Source organism: Protopterus annectens, chromosome 8.part0 (assembly GCF_019279795.1).
Source record: "Protopterus annectens isolate FY-2018-M chromosome 8.part0, PAN1.0, whole genome shotgun sequence".
Taxonomy (NCBI): Eukaryota; Metazoa; Chordata; order Ceratodontiformes; family Protopteridae; genus Protopterus; species Protopterus annectens.
The window spans coordinates 1,913,341,953-1,913,359,322 of NC_056741.1; the positions used below are offsets into that span (position 1 = coordinate 1,913,341,953).

General features: G+C 37.2%; 1 protein-coding gene across 4 annotated transcripts in view; it reads left to right on the forward strand.

Annotated features, from left to right (window-relative positions):
* NUP93 (nucleoporin 93) overlaps window positions 1-17,370 on the forward strand; it is a 1,122,661-nt gene that overhangs the window by 710,037 nt on the left and 395,254 nt on the right. For all 4 annotated transcript variants that reach the window (XM_044081412.1, XM_044081414.1, XM_044081413.1 and 1 more), the window contains 2 exons: window positions 9,526-9,618; window positions 10,996-11,135. In XM_044081412.1, coding sequence (XP_043937347.1) covers window positions 9,526-9,618; window positions 10,996-11,135 — 233 coding nt within the window. The remainder of the gene's footprint in view (window positions 1-9,525; window positions 9,619-10,995; window positions 11,136-17,370) is intronic.

Below are 17,370 nucleotides of genomic sequence, written 5' to 3' on the forward strand. Positions count from 1 at the left end.
ACCCGAGTGGGGTATTGTGTCGAAAGCTTTTGCAAGGTCAAGGTAGGCTGTGTGAACTGCCTTACCCTCATCAATGGCCTTGGTGACTGTTTCAAAAAAGTCGACCAAGTTCAAGAGGCATGATCTGCCCTTGACAAAGCCGAATTGGGTAGGATCCAATGTCTGTAGGTCCCCTATGTCTTTATCTATGAGTTCCATTATGATCTTCTCCATAGCTTTGCAGACCAGGGTTGTTAAGCTTATGGGGTGGTAATTACCGGGGTCCGTAGAAGCACCGCCTTTGTGGAGTGGGACCACAGTTGCCGTACACCACTCTTTGGGTACGTATCCTGTGGTAAGGCTAAGATTAAACAGCAGCCTTATGTGTGGGTTTAGTTCCTCATTGAGTTTGTGTAGCACATAGCCGGGGACACCATCCGGTCCCATTGATGCTGTGTTTTTAGCTTTAGAGAGAGCAGCTCTCACCTGGGCATTTGAGATGATTGGGAGGCTACACTCTGCTGGGATAGATATTTCTCCTTTTGGGGGGGAGGGAGGGGAGAAATTTTCACTGAACCTGTCTGCCAGTATGTTTGCAATGTCTGTGGGTTCAGTGATTTTTGTATCATTTTGGACTAATTCTGAGCATATCTGGGAGTTTCCACCCAGGTTTCTAACATAGCTAAAGAAGTTGAATTTAAGTTGAATTTAATGAAGCACTTTTCGTCTGTGGTGTACACAGACTTCCTCAGACAAAAAGTATTACAAACTACATTTAACTGAACAGCAGCTTAAATATCCAGCAGTATTAAGTCAAAGGTTCACTTAACCAATCAGGCACACCTTGAACCATGAATAAAAATTTAAAGTTAAAACGCAAGCTCACAGGACTTGAGTTCAATCACTCACATTATATTAAAATTAAAATTAAACTAGACAATCATAAAATCAGCCAGTTGTTAGCCTATCATCTAAATAGACACTAGCCACTACCTGATGTAAACAAGTACAAAACACAAAACAGTTAGAGTGTGTTACAAACTCATAAAGGCAAAAGACTATCTAACCAGGTTCTTAAGTTTAAGAAGGCTGCTAATAGAGCAGCCTTCATTGAGACCTGGTAGAGCATAGGCATTTAATCTAATTTGCCATCGCAACCGACAGGCCTCTAATAATAGGTGTACAGGGGCTCCTCTAATAGTGTCATGCATTTGTTCTATAACCATAAACTTAAAATGGTGGTCTTTATGCTGGATGATATGTTTAGCAAGAGCATTTTCATCTTTCGCTTTATTAATTGCATATTGATGTTCGTAGATCCGATCTTTAAATCTCGCCGGTTTTACCTACATAAAAACCTGTGCATTTTGGCATAATGCCACATAGACCACCATTTTAGAGTTACAAGTGCATCTGCATCTAATGTCGTATCTGATATTATCAATGTCAAATCGGTTTGATTCAAGAATGTGACGACATTGATTGCAGTTTTAACATTTGAACATCCCAGGAGTACGGGTACTCTGCCGCTCAGGTTGTTCCAACAACATTTTCATATTTTTACCCCTTCTATATGTAACCTCAGGTTTAACTCCCAGTTTGTTCAAAATTGCAAGGTTGGAACGAACAAGTTCCAGTTCTTAGTAATGATGTCCATAATAGACCTACTACTTGGACAATATGTAAGAATTAATCTAGTGTTATTATTATGTATAGGAGTAGTTCCACCTATACATTCTAACCTAGACTGGCCAACCCGGAAGAACTGATGTTCAGTATAGGTTTGTAAAACCCACTGGATCTTTTGTTAATCACCTCATTGACTAAGTTGTCTAATAAGTTAAGCGGATAGCCTCTATGAAGGAACATATTCTTAAGTAAGTCACATTCCCTAAGAAAGTCATCGTCCAGGCTCACCATCCGGGCTGCTCGTACGAGCTGACCCTTAGCCACAGACCTTTTTTGGTAGCTAGGATGGCAGCTACTAAAATGAAGAAAAGAATTAGAGTAGGTAGGCTTTCTATATATGCTGGCCACATATTTATTCAAGATGTCATTTTTCGCCAACCATACGTCTAAATAGGCTATTGCCTCAGTGTTGAAGGAAGAGGTAAAAACTAAAAGTCAGTGGAGTTATTAAGTAAATTTAATAATAACAGGCTATCAGCTTCTTCACCCTCTAATAAAATAAAGATGTCATCCAGGTAACGGTGTAGTACTTGATCTTAGACACTACTACCGACTCATTGTTTAATATGTTCTCCCTTTCCCAGTATGACATCACTATGTTGGCCAAGCTGGCTCCGCAAAGGGACCCCATAGCCACCCCAGTTTTTGTAGATAGAAATTCTCTCCTAATAAAAATAGTTGTTATAAAGGATCAAGTCCAACAATTCAATCACAAGGGATATTTCATGGGGCGGGCACCCTTACTCTTGAGGAAGAAGGCCACCCAGTCCAAAGCTATCTGCAAAGGTATACAAGTGTATAAATCCTTGACATCTATTGTCAGGAAATTGTACTCTCTACTGAATGGAATGTTGTTTAACTTATCAAGAAAAGACCGAGAGTCTTTACAGATTTGCTCTTCATCCTCAAGGTACTTCTGCAGGATAGTATCAACCAGCTTGGCACAAGGATATGTAGGAGAGCGCCCATCAACGAGTGGGCGCATAGGTGGATTAACAAGGTCCTTGTGGATCTTGGGTATACCAAAGATACAAGGGTACCTGGGAAATAATGTGGTAAGGTATTTGTGTTGACCTTGGTTAAGTCTACCCTCAAAAAACATTTCGTCAAGGAGCTCTTAATTTTATGATATGCGTGGTTTACCTCAGACCTTGAACTAATCATATACATCATTAGACAATAGGCCCAACATCCTGTCAAAGTAGTCTAATTGATCAAAGACTACAACCCCACCACCTTTATCGGGTTTACAGATTCTTAAGGAATGTAACTTAACATATTCCAACAGGGTCATTTCAGACTTCCCTAAATCGTTGGTACATTTACTTAAATGCAAATTACTATGTCTTAAATCAAGTTCACAAGTGGATTCAAACGCTTGTACTAATGGGTGCAGAGGTGGGTTAAACATGCTAGGGACAAACATATCAGATGGAGTATCATGACTGAAACCACGAGTTTCAAACAGCAGGTTAAAGTTCAATTTACGAGCAAACATCTTAATATCGATGATGGTGTTCACTAAATCGAACTTCTGTTGAGGTACATAGGTGTATCCCTTAGATAAAAGGTCGGCCAGTTCATCAGGGATCAGCACGTTGGAGTAATTAAAGATATTAAAATCTCCAAGTTGATTGGTAGAAATAACTGGGCCCATACGTTGGTTAATGGGGGGAACCACAGTATCAGTCTCTACATCCTGCAGGTTATCAGTAATAGGCAAAGGTGAAACCACACAAGGAACCTCGTTTACCACACAAGCCGAGGCTTCAGTAAAGCCAGGAGGCAGGGGTAGAGCCAGGTGATAAGTACTCCTGGTATCTACTGCCTCTGAAAAAACTGTTTCTGTTGCTTCCTTAAAAGATTGCTGCAAGTTGTTCCTTTGCTTAGGGATGGCACCCTGTTTGTTGGTGGAAAAGTGTACCTGTTGCTGACCCATTGCCGTAGTGTGAGGACCCTGCTGTTGTTTACGGTTCATAAGTCTCTCACTCCTTCTGACCCCTTGGTCAACAGGGGTATCCCCAAATGTATCAAGGTCCCTGATGTTATCCGATGCTGACTCACCTCTACAGTTTGTGGTGGGAGGATCCCCACTACTACCATTAGGATTCCAAGCTTGTGATGGCGCAGGGGGTGGATAAGCCACCCCTAACTGGTATGCTTTTAAATCGCGCTCAAGTTTCTTGATTTTGTTGAATTTTAGTTTAGACAGGTACTGGTCGATGCTGGTAAAACATCTATTATAATCATATTTGTACCTGCTAAATTCTACATGGGTTTTAATCGAGTTATCCAACACAGTAATTTCATCATTTAACTGTGTCACCCATGCGGAGTAATGCTTGATCATAAGCTTTAAGAGGTCCTGGCCTTGTCGGTCAAATAAATTAATCAATTCCTTATGGAATTCTGAATTCAACATTTAAAGATCGGATCTACGAACATCAATATGCAATTAATAAAGCGAAAGATGAAAATGCTCTTGCTAAACATATCATCCAGCATAAAGACCACCATTTTAAGTTTATGGTTATAGAACAAATGCATGACACTATTAGAGGAGCCCCTGTACACCTATTATTAGAGGCGTCTGAATTGCGATGGCAAATTAGATTAAATGCCTATGCTCTACCAGGTCTCAATGAAGGCTGCTCTATTAGCAGCCTTCTTAAACTTAAGAACCTGGTTAGATAGTCTTTTTGCCTTTATGAGTTTGTAACACACTCTTAACTGTTTTGTGTTTTGTACTTGTTTACATCAGGTAGTGGCTAGTGTCTATTTAGATGATAGGCTAACAACTGGCTGATTTTATGATTGTCTAGTTTAATTTTAATTTTAATATAATGTGAGTGATTGAACTCAAGTCCTGTGAGCTTGCGTTTTAACTTTAAATTTTTATTCATGGTTCAAGGTGTGCCTGATTGGTTAATTGAACCTTTGACTTAATACTGCTGGATATTTAAGCTGCTGTTCAGTTAAATGTAGTTTGTAATACTTTTTGTCTGAGGAAGTCTGTGTACACCACAGACGAAAAGCGCTTCATTAAATTCAACTTAAATTCAACTTTATTTTCCTGTGACTTCTGTGGTACTTCTGTGTGTTGCCCTATTGCTGTGAATCCTGATATTATTTCCTGGTTTGTGCTGCTTAGTACTTGGTTGTTTCATAGCTAAAGAAGGCCTTATGATTGTCTTTTGAGTCCTTGGCGATTTTTCTCTCAAAGTTGGCCTTGGATGATTTTATGAGTGATCGTAGTTTTTTACTAGTATTGATCAGAGATGTCTTCCCTTTTAGGGATTTTGCTGTATCTTGTAGTAGCTTTCTCCTCTTGTTGTAGGTTTGTTTATGGCTGGGGTCCACCAGATCGGGCGCTTGCCTTTGGTGGAAAGGTTCTTGATTTTATTTGGGATTGCTTGATCCATGCAATCCTGGAGGTGCTCGTAGAAAGCATTTGTAAGGGATTCAGCAGAGTGGGTTGTGGTTTCCAATGGCTCAGGGGCCTTGAAGGATACCACACCAGTCTTAAGAAGTGTGAACTTGGCTTTTGAGAAGTTCTTCACTGTGGTCTTTTTTGTTGGGGGTGGGGGCGGGATGTGGATCTCCAGTGAGATTAGTTTATGGTCTGATCTCGCCAATGAGGGATATACTTCCGGTGTGGAGCATTTTGTCCCCATGTTTGTGATGATCAGGTCTAGTATATTTTCACCTCTTGTGGGAATGGTGACAAGTTGTTCCATAGCATTTGAGTTTATGAACTCCAGGAACCTTTGGGCTAGGGTATTGGGGCTTGAGTCATGTTCCCAGTCTATGTTTGGGTAGTTGAAGTCACCCAATATGATGGTGTTTGGAGAGACATTTATACTCCCCAGTGTCTTCAGGAAGGCTGTGTGGGGTTCCTGAGTTTGAGAGGGTGGCCTGTAACATGCTACAAACTGTAGAGCAGTTTTGCCTATGGTTAATTGCACCTGAATGGTCTCTGATGCTTCGTGAGTTGCCACCAGCCTGGAGGTGTGGGTATCCTTGATGAATATGGATACACCCCCTCCTTTTGTGGTTGGTCCGGGTTTTGGGGCGGAACGCATGATATGAGGTAAAACCTGATAGTGCCGGGTGCTCTCAGGAGCCTTGACCCAGGTTTCAGTCACAGCACAGACATCGATGTTCTCCATACTGAGGAGGGCTTGAGGGTGTGCATCTTGAGATTTAGACTTCTGGCATTGAGCAGCATTACCCTTAGTTTTTTCCATTATTGTTTTCTAGGGTGGGTTTAGAATTTGAGCCTTGTCTAAAAAGGCACTATGGGGTGGCAAGAGCCTTTGCCAATATCCGAAACCCAGAGGTGACAGGTGCAAGCCGTCCCTTAAGCAGCGTGGCTTGTCAAGCATGTCATTCCAGGCAGACAGACATTGGATCCTTAGAATGACACCAGAAATTAAGCCAATTATTAAAACTGATCATTTTGTCTCTGTATTGTGGCATCATTCTTGGTGAAGGTAGGATACTGCTCAGGGTCAGGGTCATACCAGCCTGGGCTACATAATCTGAGAGCTCCTTTATGTCTCTTTTCATGTAGTCCAGGGAGGTACGTCTCAGGTCATTCACACCGGCATGGACAATGACTGAGTCATACTTGTACTTGCTGTGGAGTGACCTGAGTGCTTGTGTTATGTGGCGGATTCTAGCGCCCGACAGGCAGCTTACTGTGACCCTCTCCTTGTTCAGTCTGGTGAGTGGGACATCAGTGTGTCTGACTATGGAGTCACCTATGACAAGTGTGTCTGGCATTGTGTTTGGCCTTAAGGGCTGTGACTGATTTGCACACTGACTTTGTGATCTGTGTTGCTTGTGTTATGTCATGAGGTGGCAGTTGTTTGGGTGTCTGCTTTGGAGGCCTTTGCTGTTTTGGTAGATTTTTGATCAGTGCCTCCGAGTATGTCTTTGTGTGTTTATGTGTTTGATTTGTAGTTGTGATAGTTCTATGTGAGACTGGGTTTATGGTGTGTGTGGTTACCTTCTCCTCCTGTCTGGTTTTGCCAGTCCTGAGTTGAGAGAGCTCAGCCTCCAGTTTGGCTATATAGTTGCATCTCTCGCATGTATTTGTGTTTTGTGGGAGGAGTAGAGGGTTGTCTGTGTACATGAGGCAATTGTAACATTGCCTCAATATTCCCAGATTCACCAGCTGAGCAGGAAAGGATGCTAGCAACTGACCCTTTGACATGCTAGAAGAAATGAAAAAGTTTGCTGTGTAACTGAGTCAGAAAGGACCTATAGGGAAGTGGGTACTCAAGGGGGTTTTAAGCTAGTGAAGTACTTTGTATAATATAGAAGTGCTTTACCTGACTAAAAAATGCTTTAGGAACAAGTGCTGAGCTTTACAGATAGAGAATAGACTGTTTAGATTACAAGTAGAGCAGTTCTAAGGGAAAAAATGAAGAGCAGACTTTTAATGCATTTCTAGATTGATTGGATCTTTGACTGTTCCACTTAAGCAGAACTGTCTTGTTTGCTCAAGAACCTAATGAAACAGTTATGTAGTAGTGTTAGTGTGTTGTGTTTTTGTCAAATAAGTACTATTGATGTGCATTCTTCCATTTGCAAGGACAATTTAAGGGAAACATATAATGCAAGGTATGTACAATATTTGCATGTTTTGTGGGCCTGTACCAAAATTTATAATCATGCTTTTAATTCTGGAAGTCCACCCTGAATTTTCAGGGTAGCCATTTTCATGGCACTTTTATTAATGCAGCTGCTGTCATTTTGCAGATAATTGAAATGCATTTTTAGCTTAGTCACCTTTGTCACTTTCTTTGAGCTATGGGCAATAGTTCTATGCACTCATAAGTAAACATATATATTATATTGTATTATTCCTTTCATTTTAAAAATCTGATATCTGAAATGCAGGTGGATAGTTCCACATTATTGGTGACAGCAGATGTGTCCTTGTACACAACTATTCCAAATGCAGAGGGCTTGGAAACAGTGAACAAAGAATTCCTCCAGTCCACCCTTTATTCTAAGGGTGAAGTAAGGGTGTTAGTTGAAATACTGGATATTATATTGAGTTATAATTTTGTTGATTTTTGGGTAAAATTTTATAAACAAAATAATGGTGTAGCTATGGGTGCTGCATTGGCACCCAGCTATGCCAATATTTTTATGACAGGTTGGGAGAAAGAGTTTATATACAAGTCTGATTTCTTTAAAAATGTATTTTTTTAAACGTTTTATTGATGACTTTTTTTTTTTTATGGAAAGGCACTGTGGAAAGTTTGAATGAGTTTGTATTGTATTTAAATACCGTGTCTAGTAGTAGTAAGTTTGTGCACAATGTGAATCAAGATCAAATTAACTTTCTGTACTTAAAAGTTTATCAATCTGCCAACAGGCTAAAAGTTAGAAATTTGAAAAAGGAATTACACAGCAATAGTTATTTCTACTATAATAGCATGTATAACAAGAATTTAGAAAGAAATATATTAAGTGACTTAACAGAAGATGAAAATTATTTTGAGATAGGAAGTTGTGCCATGAAATAAAAGTTTGAAAATAGAGGGTATCCGGAAAGTACAAAATTCCATAGATGCTAATTGTATATGGCAAATTGCGTAATATTATTGGGGAGACCCCAGTATTTTTTGACTAAAGGGGAAAAAATATGAAAAAATATTTTTACAGAAATGTTGAAGGAAAATTAAGAGAAGCTGTTAAATGTATGAAGAAATGTGAGGGATGTAGGTGTCCATTTATTCTGGAAGGTAAAGAAATCAAAGTGGTTGCTAGATATGATATTAAGCCAAGTCATGGTTACAACTGCAAATGTAAATGTGTTGTATATATAGTGTTATGTGGACTGTGTTCAGCTTTTTATATAGGGAGAACCAGCAGAGAATTTAATACAAGAATATATGAGTATCTTAGGACTGTAGATATTAAAGAAATAAATAACAGCCTACCCAAGCATGTTATTAATAAACACAGTTCGGAAGTTGAAAAAGTTGGTTTTAAAATTTCTGTGGTCGATCAAGTATTGAATTATGCTAGTAGGTTTGATGCTGAGGATGACTTAAATTGGAAAGAATACTGTTGGCAGTTAAGATTAAATGCATGTAATTTCCCTGGATTAAATGAAAGGGAGAATTACAAGGTAGTCCTAAAAAGGAAAGGGTTAATCCATTGATTCACTTTGGTCAGCTGTTTCTGATGTAGTCTTTTAAATAAGGTTTTTTTAAGTGTTTGACTTGTTCTGAAGAAGTTCCTTTAGGAATGAAAACGCTTACCATGTTTATGTAATAAAGTTTATACTTTCGTGGTTCGTTATTGCATTGTTTTTGTTTTTATACGACCACTGTTTTTATTCGTGAGGTTTTTGGTTTAATTACATTGTATTGTATTATATTCGATTCTATTATATCATATATTATATCGTACTGTATATATTGTGTAAACATATATATTTTATTTTGAAAATTCAGAGTGCTGACTTTACATATAAATTTATAGTACCCATTATCATTACATCTTGTTCAAGTCCTTCACATAAAATAATTCCTTTTCTGCAGTAGTTTATTACAGTACCTTTAGTAGCAGTAGGGACCCTGTGTGACATTTTTATGTAATGTATGCATTCAGACTTTCACATAGCTTGTTCTTAATATATCAGGTTGTTGGTGTAGTGTTTCTGCCAACTGCAGGAATGGTTATTAGAACTATGTAACTAACTGTTTGGAAAAGTAGTGCAATTATAAAAAATAGGACTATGTTTCTTAAGGAAAAAGATGCATTTACTTACTGTACTTCTGTCTTTTTAAGTATTGCTACTTCATACATTTTCCTTCTGTTTGTGCATTTCAGATTTATGTTTATAATGAGAAGATTGTAAATGGACATTTGCCTCCAAGTCTGGTGGACCTTCTTGCTACTGCTGCAGAACAAATGGATGATAAGGTACCCTAAGAAGGTTTTCTTTTTATTGCCTTGGGATACATAACTCCATATGATTTTATTTTCATTTGCTGCTGCATGTTTAAAGTCTTCAAGATCCATTATGTGTTTTATTTTACTTCCCAGGCAACTTGAAGAGGCAGGACAGTCTACAGTGGAGATGATGTAGATTCCTCTAATGGGTAGACATGGGTAGTGTTATTTGAGCTAGGTTTGTCAAGGAGAGGGGGTAGTGCCTTTGTTTTTCAAGAAATGCAGTGACGGTTTCCTCATTCATTTTTGCTGGTGAGACATGCAAGGATGCTGTTATGAGTTTGAATAAATCTGGTGTATGTTATGGGCAGTCTGTCAAACACTTGGCACGTTTAGGTTTTCTATACAGTCAGTTTGTCTTTACATTTAAATTTCTACACCAGAAATAATCCACCTACCTAACAAATCTAGCATGTGGCATAGGATAGATAGGTATCTACAAATCCCAAATCCCCACGCCACCACCTCCATCATGTCCTAAACCTGTTAAGTCTGAGAGTTGGTACAGAGGATTAAGGCTGAGATGTTGTTCCTGTGGTACAAGGTTTGATTCCCTCAATCCTCATTTGCCTACTGTGGGACTTTGAGCAAGTCAGTTAGCCAGGCAGTGTTTGGGGCAAATGGAAATTTGATCTAGGCTACTCAGTGGCCCTCTGGGCTACAAACCTAGTAACTACCTATGAACATATCAGTCAGAGCAATACAGAAAAATGGCTGTGTAGGTGGGGATGGGTTCTTCCAACATGCTTTACCCATGGACAGATGTTACTGTATGCATGTCTGTGCCTCAGAGAAACAAGCAATAGATAAACCTTTGAGCCAGAGCAAAGGGATGGCAGTCCCCATTCTTGAATTTAATAGCGGATGTTTTTATAAAGGAGGCAGACTCTTGCATGATCAGTGGTGACAGATATGGAATAGAAACTTCAAAGAAAAAGAAAACTTAGAAATTTTCTGATTAATTTTAATCTGCAGTACATTGTAAAAGATACATAATCCTGCTGGAAGGAATGGGTAATTTTTGCCAGCAGTTACCTTTGTGATGGTCCATGTAAGAAACCCATGGGAGACTCCTATTGATTTTATTCTCACCTGTTTTACAAGTCCCACTGCAGGGATCACTATGTAAATCATGCAGTCTTGTTAGTTTTACCATATTTATATAATGAGCTACTGTATGATGATTTCTTGGGTTTACCCAAACAGATGATAAAAAATTAACTAGTGTTTTTAGACTCTAAAAGTAAGAGAAAGATTGTATAATAATAATGCAACATATAGATTTGTTTTGACAAATACAGTTGGTTATGTAATCAGTGTGTATGATTGTTTTGGTTTTGTTTCTAGAATGTGACTGAGCTCTGGGAGATGGTGAAACGAATGACAGATGTTCAGCTGGTGCCTGCGACAGACACTTTAAAGAGTCGGACTAGTATGGAACTGCAGTTAGCATTTACAAGACAGGCTTTAAGTTTTCTGGAGCAAAGGTACAAAAATGTGTTAATTTTTCAAAAGTATATGTATTTCTTGTATGGATTTTGCATAACTATTCCTATTGTTCATACTGTACTGTGCTTGCAGTTTGTTTGTGTCTTTCGGCTTTTCCCGGTTAGGGGCCGCCACAGCTGAACTCTGGTCTGCTAATGATTGGCAGTAGATTTTCACGTACTGGCTTGCCGGGCCTAACGCACAACCTTCAACGAAGGAACGCCCATTCACGCATGTCGCTACACAGAAGACGCTCTAACTGAGAATCGAACGGGCAACGTCTAACTGTGAGGCGACAACGCTACCGCAGCATGACATTTTGTTTTATATTGGTGCACAAAGGTATAAGATTAATGCCTTATGGCATGCTATAAAACATCACAGGTACATAGGAACTGCAGTAACTGCCCAGCTATAGCTACACTTTTAAGTACATTAGTGTGATCTATGAGACCAGCTTCTACTGTTGTAAATCACTTAAGCTTACACTGAAGTCATTTGGGCTACAAAGGATAACAAGGAGTGCACCCTAACCTCATTATGGTGACAAAGGACAGTAAGTGAGAATGCCTCCTAGATAAGCTTGGTCTGTCTGCTACTTAACAATAGAATCACGTGGCATTTTGGATTGAAGAGTAATCTAGGGATATCATAAAGGATTTGTTCAGTGACCTTGTGTTTTCCATGAAAATTAACATCAAGTATTGTGTTTTCTTATGACACCAGTCTCCCATGCAGTCAAACTCTGTGTCTAGTAAGCATCAGTTTCATTTCATTAGTTTGTTGGCACAGGAACACGGTTTGCCTGCCTAGACTGCCCTTTTAATGCATTCAGCATTCTACTGCTTTTTATTTTGCCTTCCAACTTACCCCTTTTCCATCTGTTCCAACCTCTTGTGAATGCATGTTGTTTTTGTTTTTTCTGTTGCTCAGTATGATAGTCTGTTCCTTCTGTCTAGCACAGTATCTTTGAAGAACTGCCTCAGATCCAGGGAGTAGTTTGTTCCTCCAGTCTTATGCTTATGGCGTACCCATCACACCTTTTTTCCTGCAGAGGTCAAACCCTTCATATCTCTGTAGCATTATTTTTGTGAGACATAGTTTGGCGATTTCCAGGAGAAAGTTGTAATTCTTCTAGTCTTTTTTTTAATAACTTTTCCCCAACATATCTCGACCTTTCAGTGGACTCCTTTTAGTAGATTAACATTGTTGATAGTTCATTCTCTACTCCTTCCAGAGCTATTATGTTATGGGCAGTCTGTCAAACACTTGGCACTTTTAAGTTTTCTATACAGTCAGTTTGTCTTTACATTTAAATTTCTACACCAGAAGTAACCAACCTACCTAACAAACCTAGCATGTGGCATTGGATAGATAGGTATCTACAAATCCCAAATCCCCGCGCCACCACCTCCATCATGTCCTAAACCACACAATCCATGGTGGGCAGTAAAGCACCAAGCTGTTTTGTTCTTTTAAACTGCCTCTCTCAGCAAAAGCTGAACCTTGCTTACCAACCCATATTTAAATACTTGATTAAGCAATGTTCCTTCAAAACACTGTATCCACCAAGTGAAAGCTTGCCTAAATCTTTTTTGTATTTTTGAGGGGTGAGCTACAGTTTCAGTAGTACCTGTCATACTGTATTGTAATGTGGTGGTGTCAACCATAATCTGCAGATACACAGTTCATTTTGTGAACTGAAATACCTGGTTTAATACTATTTATATGTTTCTTAAATCCTTTGACTTTTTTCACCAGTATTATGATAGACACAGCATCAGTGCTTGCATCTGCAGTTTTGATTATATTGTAAGTTCCTGTGAATGATTTAGACCATTAAAAATGCTTGGAATAATCATTTTGCTTTTAATTCTCATGACATATGGCAACAAATTTGCACAGTTTCTGTTGAGCTGTTGTAGGTTGTTCCAGACATTAAATCCATTTGCAATACTGCTTGTTTTATTGAGTTCTGTTTCCTCCAGCCTTCTGTTCCTTAAGTCCATCGAGTACATGCACATTTCCTGGCATGGCTGGCCTGTCTTAAAGTTTGTAATCATGGCTATAGTCTGCATTTATTGTAGTTCATGCAAAACTTGGGCTGCTTCCCAAAACTCCTTTACCCTCTTTTCCACTTGGCCATATCTTTTCTTTGTGACTTTCTGAAACATCACCAAATGTCAGCCTCATCGGAAATAAATCTTGCTTATAACATTTTACCAGTAAAGATGTGCAAGATTAGGACTCCAAAGAGTGCATTCATTTTCTAGAAACCAGAGGATTCGCTGCATGTATTTATTATAATTATTTGCAATTTTTATATTCTGCTCCCTTCTATATTTGGCATGGTTGCTCGAGTGAGCGTTAAGCATGTGTGCGTTAAAAAACTGAAGTAAGATTCTACTGCAAATTACTCTGCTCTGTTGCAGATATAGTATGCCAGGTCTGTTGTACATTTGAGAGTAACACATGTGGCCACTCTTAAAAGGTAGGACAGTCGTTGAGGTGTTTTACATTGCTCTTCAAATATTTACATTTTTTCATTATTGGTAGTGTTTTTCCTTTGGTCCTGAAGTTGCATGAGCATGTTGAACCCTCCTCCTGTTGCCTGCAGGGTTATACACTATTTGGATGTAGTTTTTTTGTGATAAATGCACTTCAACATTACAGGCTACCGTAGGTGCATAGCATCACTTAAAATCTTACATGTCTTAGCAATCTTAGGAATTATAAACATTAGTCTAGTGTGAAAATGTTTCATTTGTGGAATACAATTTCTTTGTTGCTATGGGCAATACTCTCTGCCTTCATGTTGTGACACAAGATATATCTGATGGATGGGCTAACCTGAAAGATATCTTGCAGCAGATTTTTTTCTGGTTTTGTGTCAAAGTGGTAGCTACATATTTAAAATCATTCTAATGACTGCACATGTGCACCACTGAAGTTTTATTGAGAGAAGAATACAACAAATTATTTTATCAAAAACTTGTAAATAGTTTTTGGCCTTATAGTTAAGATAGGATTATGGAATGGAATGTGTTCCGACTTTAATGTGGCAACTGTCCATATTTATCCACTTACTAGAAAATGAATTGAAGAGGTTTAATAATGGCTTACCTTTATTTATGTACCATTTTATTAATGCATGATAACCGGAATCTAGCCCTGCAGTAACCCAACACCTGCACCTTGCCTTCAAAAGACACTGTCCTTAACAGTACCACTATTTGGGCAAATCTGAGCTAGAGTTTGATGTAAAGATTGCAAAAGGAAATTATTTTCCTTTTGCAGTTTTTATGTTTTATGATGGGGATTTTCTTTAATATGGATATTTGAACTGTTTTTTGAAAGTATTTTTATTTAACATTTAAACATCACTGATACTATAATCCCCTATATATATATATATATATATATATATGTATATACATATATATATATATATATATATATATATATATATATATATATATATATATATATATATATATATATATATATATATAATCCACAAACCGAACACAAACTGATAAAAAGTCCAGAAGCACAATAGCAGAAAAACGGCAATGCAGATTTCTTCTAAAATTCAGTTCCAAGTTTATTAAAACATTGTAAGCGCTTTCGGCTGTATAAGCTCAGCCTTCATCAGACAAATTAAACCACAGTACTATTCACTTATATACTATATGCTGAATTTACCAATTAATACATTTTCCAATTAAGTCTTATTACAGTTGAAAATCTCTTTAAACATAAAATATGCTTGATACTTGTGATATAAAATATAACTACTATACAATTTTAAAACATTACAACACTAACTAATACTTTATTCGTAACATAAATTAAATACTAGCTGATGCTAAAACATCAAATTTAAATCTGATATATACATATATAGAAATATAACCTATACATATATTAATGCATTTCATAATATATTTACCTATTCAAAGCCCTCAATTTTAATAGACTAGAAATAGATATAGAATCATTAATTCCAGGAGTATGTGTGGCATTTAGCAAAACTTGCCACCAATATTCCTTAGACTCTAATATTATTTTCCAGGGGCCTTTTCTAGGAGATGCAACCACCTGTTCAAGTACTACAAATTTAAATTTATGAGTAGGATACTGAACAATATGTCTATAAAGTGCATTATTTTCTGATTGTCTATTGATGTCATATACATGCTCATATATACGTTGTCTTAGTTTTCGCTCAGTTTTTCCTATATAATAGGCTGAGCATTCTGTACACAGAGCTGCATAAACAATCCCAAAAGTGTTACAATTATATTTCCCTTTTATTATTATATTATTACCATTTATGTGGACTTGATCAGTTTCTAATATATATGTACAATATTTACACATATTACATTTTCTCATATAAGCATTACTAATATATGTTTGTGGATTTTTTTGGCACCAATCCTTTAGATTTTTGTCTCTTTTATATGTGATGGATGGTTTGATGCCTAGTAAATTCATCAATTGCCCATCTCCTTTTATAAAGGTCCAGTTTTTATTAACCAAATTTTTAATATGTTCCGAATCTTGCGTATAAGTGGTGATAAATGCAGTATTGGTATTATTAGGTATACCTATTGTTGCATTTTCCTCCACATTAGTACTATTAGATATATTTTTTCCTGCATTTTATAAGGTTCCATGAACTCAATTGACCTTAGCAGAGGCTTATAAAAACCATTTTCTCTTTTTACTACTACTTCTCTAACTATGCCATCAACAAACCAACTTGGGTACTGTCTATTTAAAAACATATTAGCTATAAATTGGCACTCTATAATAAATTCATCATACACTGAAACCATGCGGGCAGCGCATACTAATTGCCCTTTTAGCACTGCCTTTTTTACATGTTGTGGATGATGACTTTCAAAATGTAGGAATTTATTTGAATAAGTCTTTTTTCGATGGATAGTAGCTTTTAGTTTATTATGATCAAATTCTTTCTGCAGACAAACGTCCAAATAAGCTATCATATCCTTACTATATTGGTGTGTGAATTCTAAAAATTCAGTAGTGTCATTTACATATATTAAGAATTCTTCAATGGATTGCACCGAGCCTTCCCATAGAAAGAATAAATCATCCAGGAATCGACTATAAATCTTCACATGTTTCATAAATAATGATGGAAACAAAAATCTATGTTCCCATACAGCCATAACTACATTTGCATATAATGTGCCAACTGGTGAGCCCATCGCAACCCCCTTGATTTGTTTAAAATATTGCCCATCATGATAGATATAGTTATTTGACAAAACTAGATCTAACAAATCTGTTAGTGTATTTAACTCATTTTATATGATGGGTAAAGTTTCAAAGAAAAAGTCAGTAAACCAAGATATACCTAATTGTTGCGGAATACAAGTGAAGAGATCTTTTACATCCACTGTAAGAAATATAAGCTCTTCTAAATTATCGATAGTAACATCATTGACCTTAGTGAGAAAATGCCAGGAATCTTGAGAAATATACTCTAGTTCATTTAGCTTGTGCTTCAACTTTTTATCAATAGACTTTGCAATGTAATAGGTTTTTGAAACACCAGCATCCACTATTGGACGAATCGGTGGATCTTGCAAATTTTTATGCAATTTTAGTTGTCCAAACATGATTGGAATCCTGGGATTTTCCATGGTCATATATGAAAATGCCTCCCTAGTTATTTGGCCTTGCCACAACATGTCTTCGAGAATACAGTCGATCCTAGAATAAGAAATGTTAATTTCATTTAGGGAAGCTTCAATATAGGCATCACCATACAAGATTTGTAATAACTTTTGATTATAATCAAACACATTCATGATAATTAAACCGCCACCTTTATCAGGCTGCATAATGCGAACATCATTATTAGTTTTTATATCATTTAACATTTTCCATTCTACATCTGAAAAATTATTTTTACTATTCCGATAGTCAAATCCTCGTTTTTTATTTTTCAAATGATATCTAAAATCTATTTCACATAACTCCTCAAATAATTTTATTTTTGGATGGAGTGGAGGATTTATTACACTAGGAATTCGCATAAAATTATTAGCCATACTTGGCGTTTGCTGATGTAAAACCGCCAAGTTTAACTTTCTAGTGAAAAGCTTTAGCTCAGTTATCAAGTTAGTAATATTTGCCCTTTTCATGGGAACATAAGTCATCCCTTTACTAAAAACATTGGCATGCTCAGTAGTTATA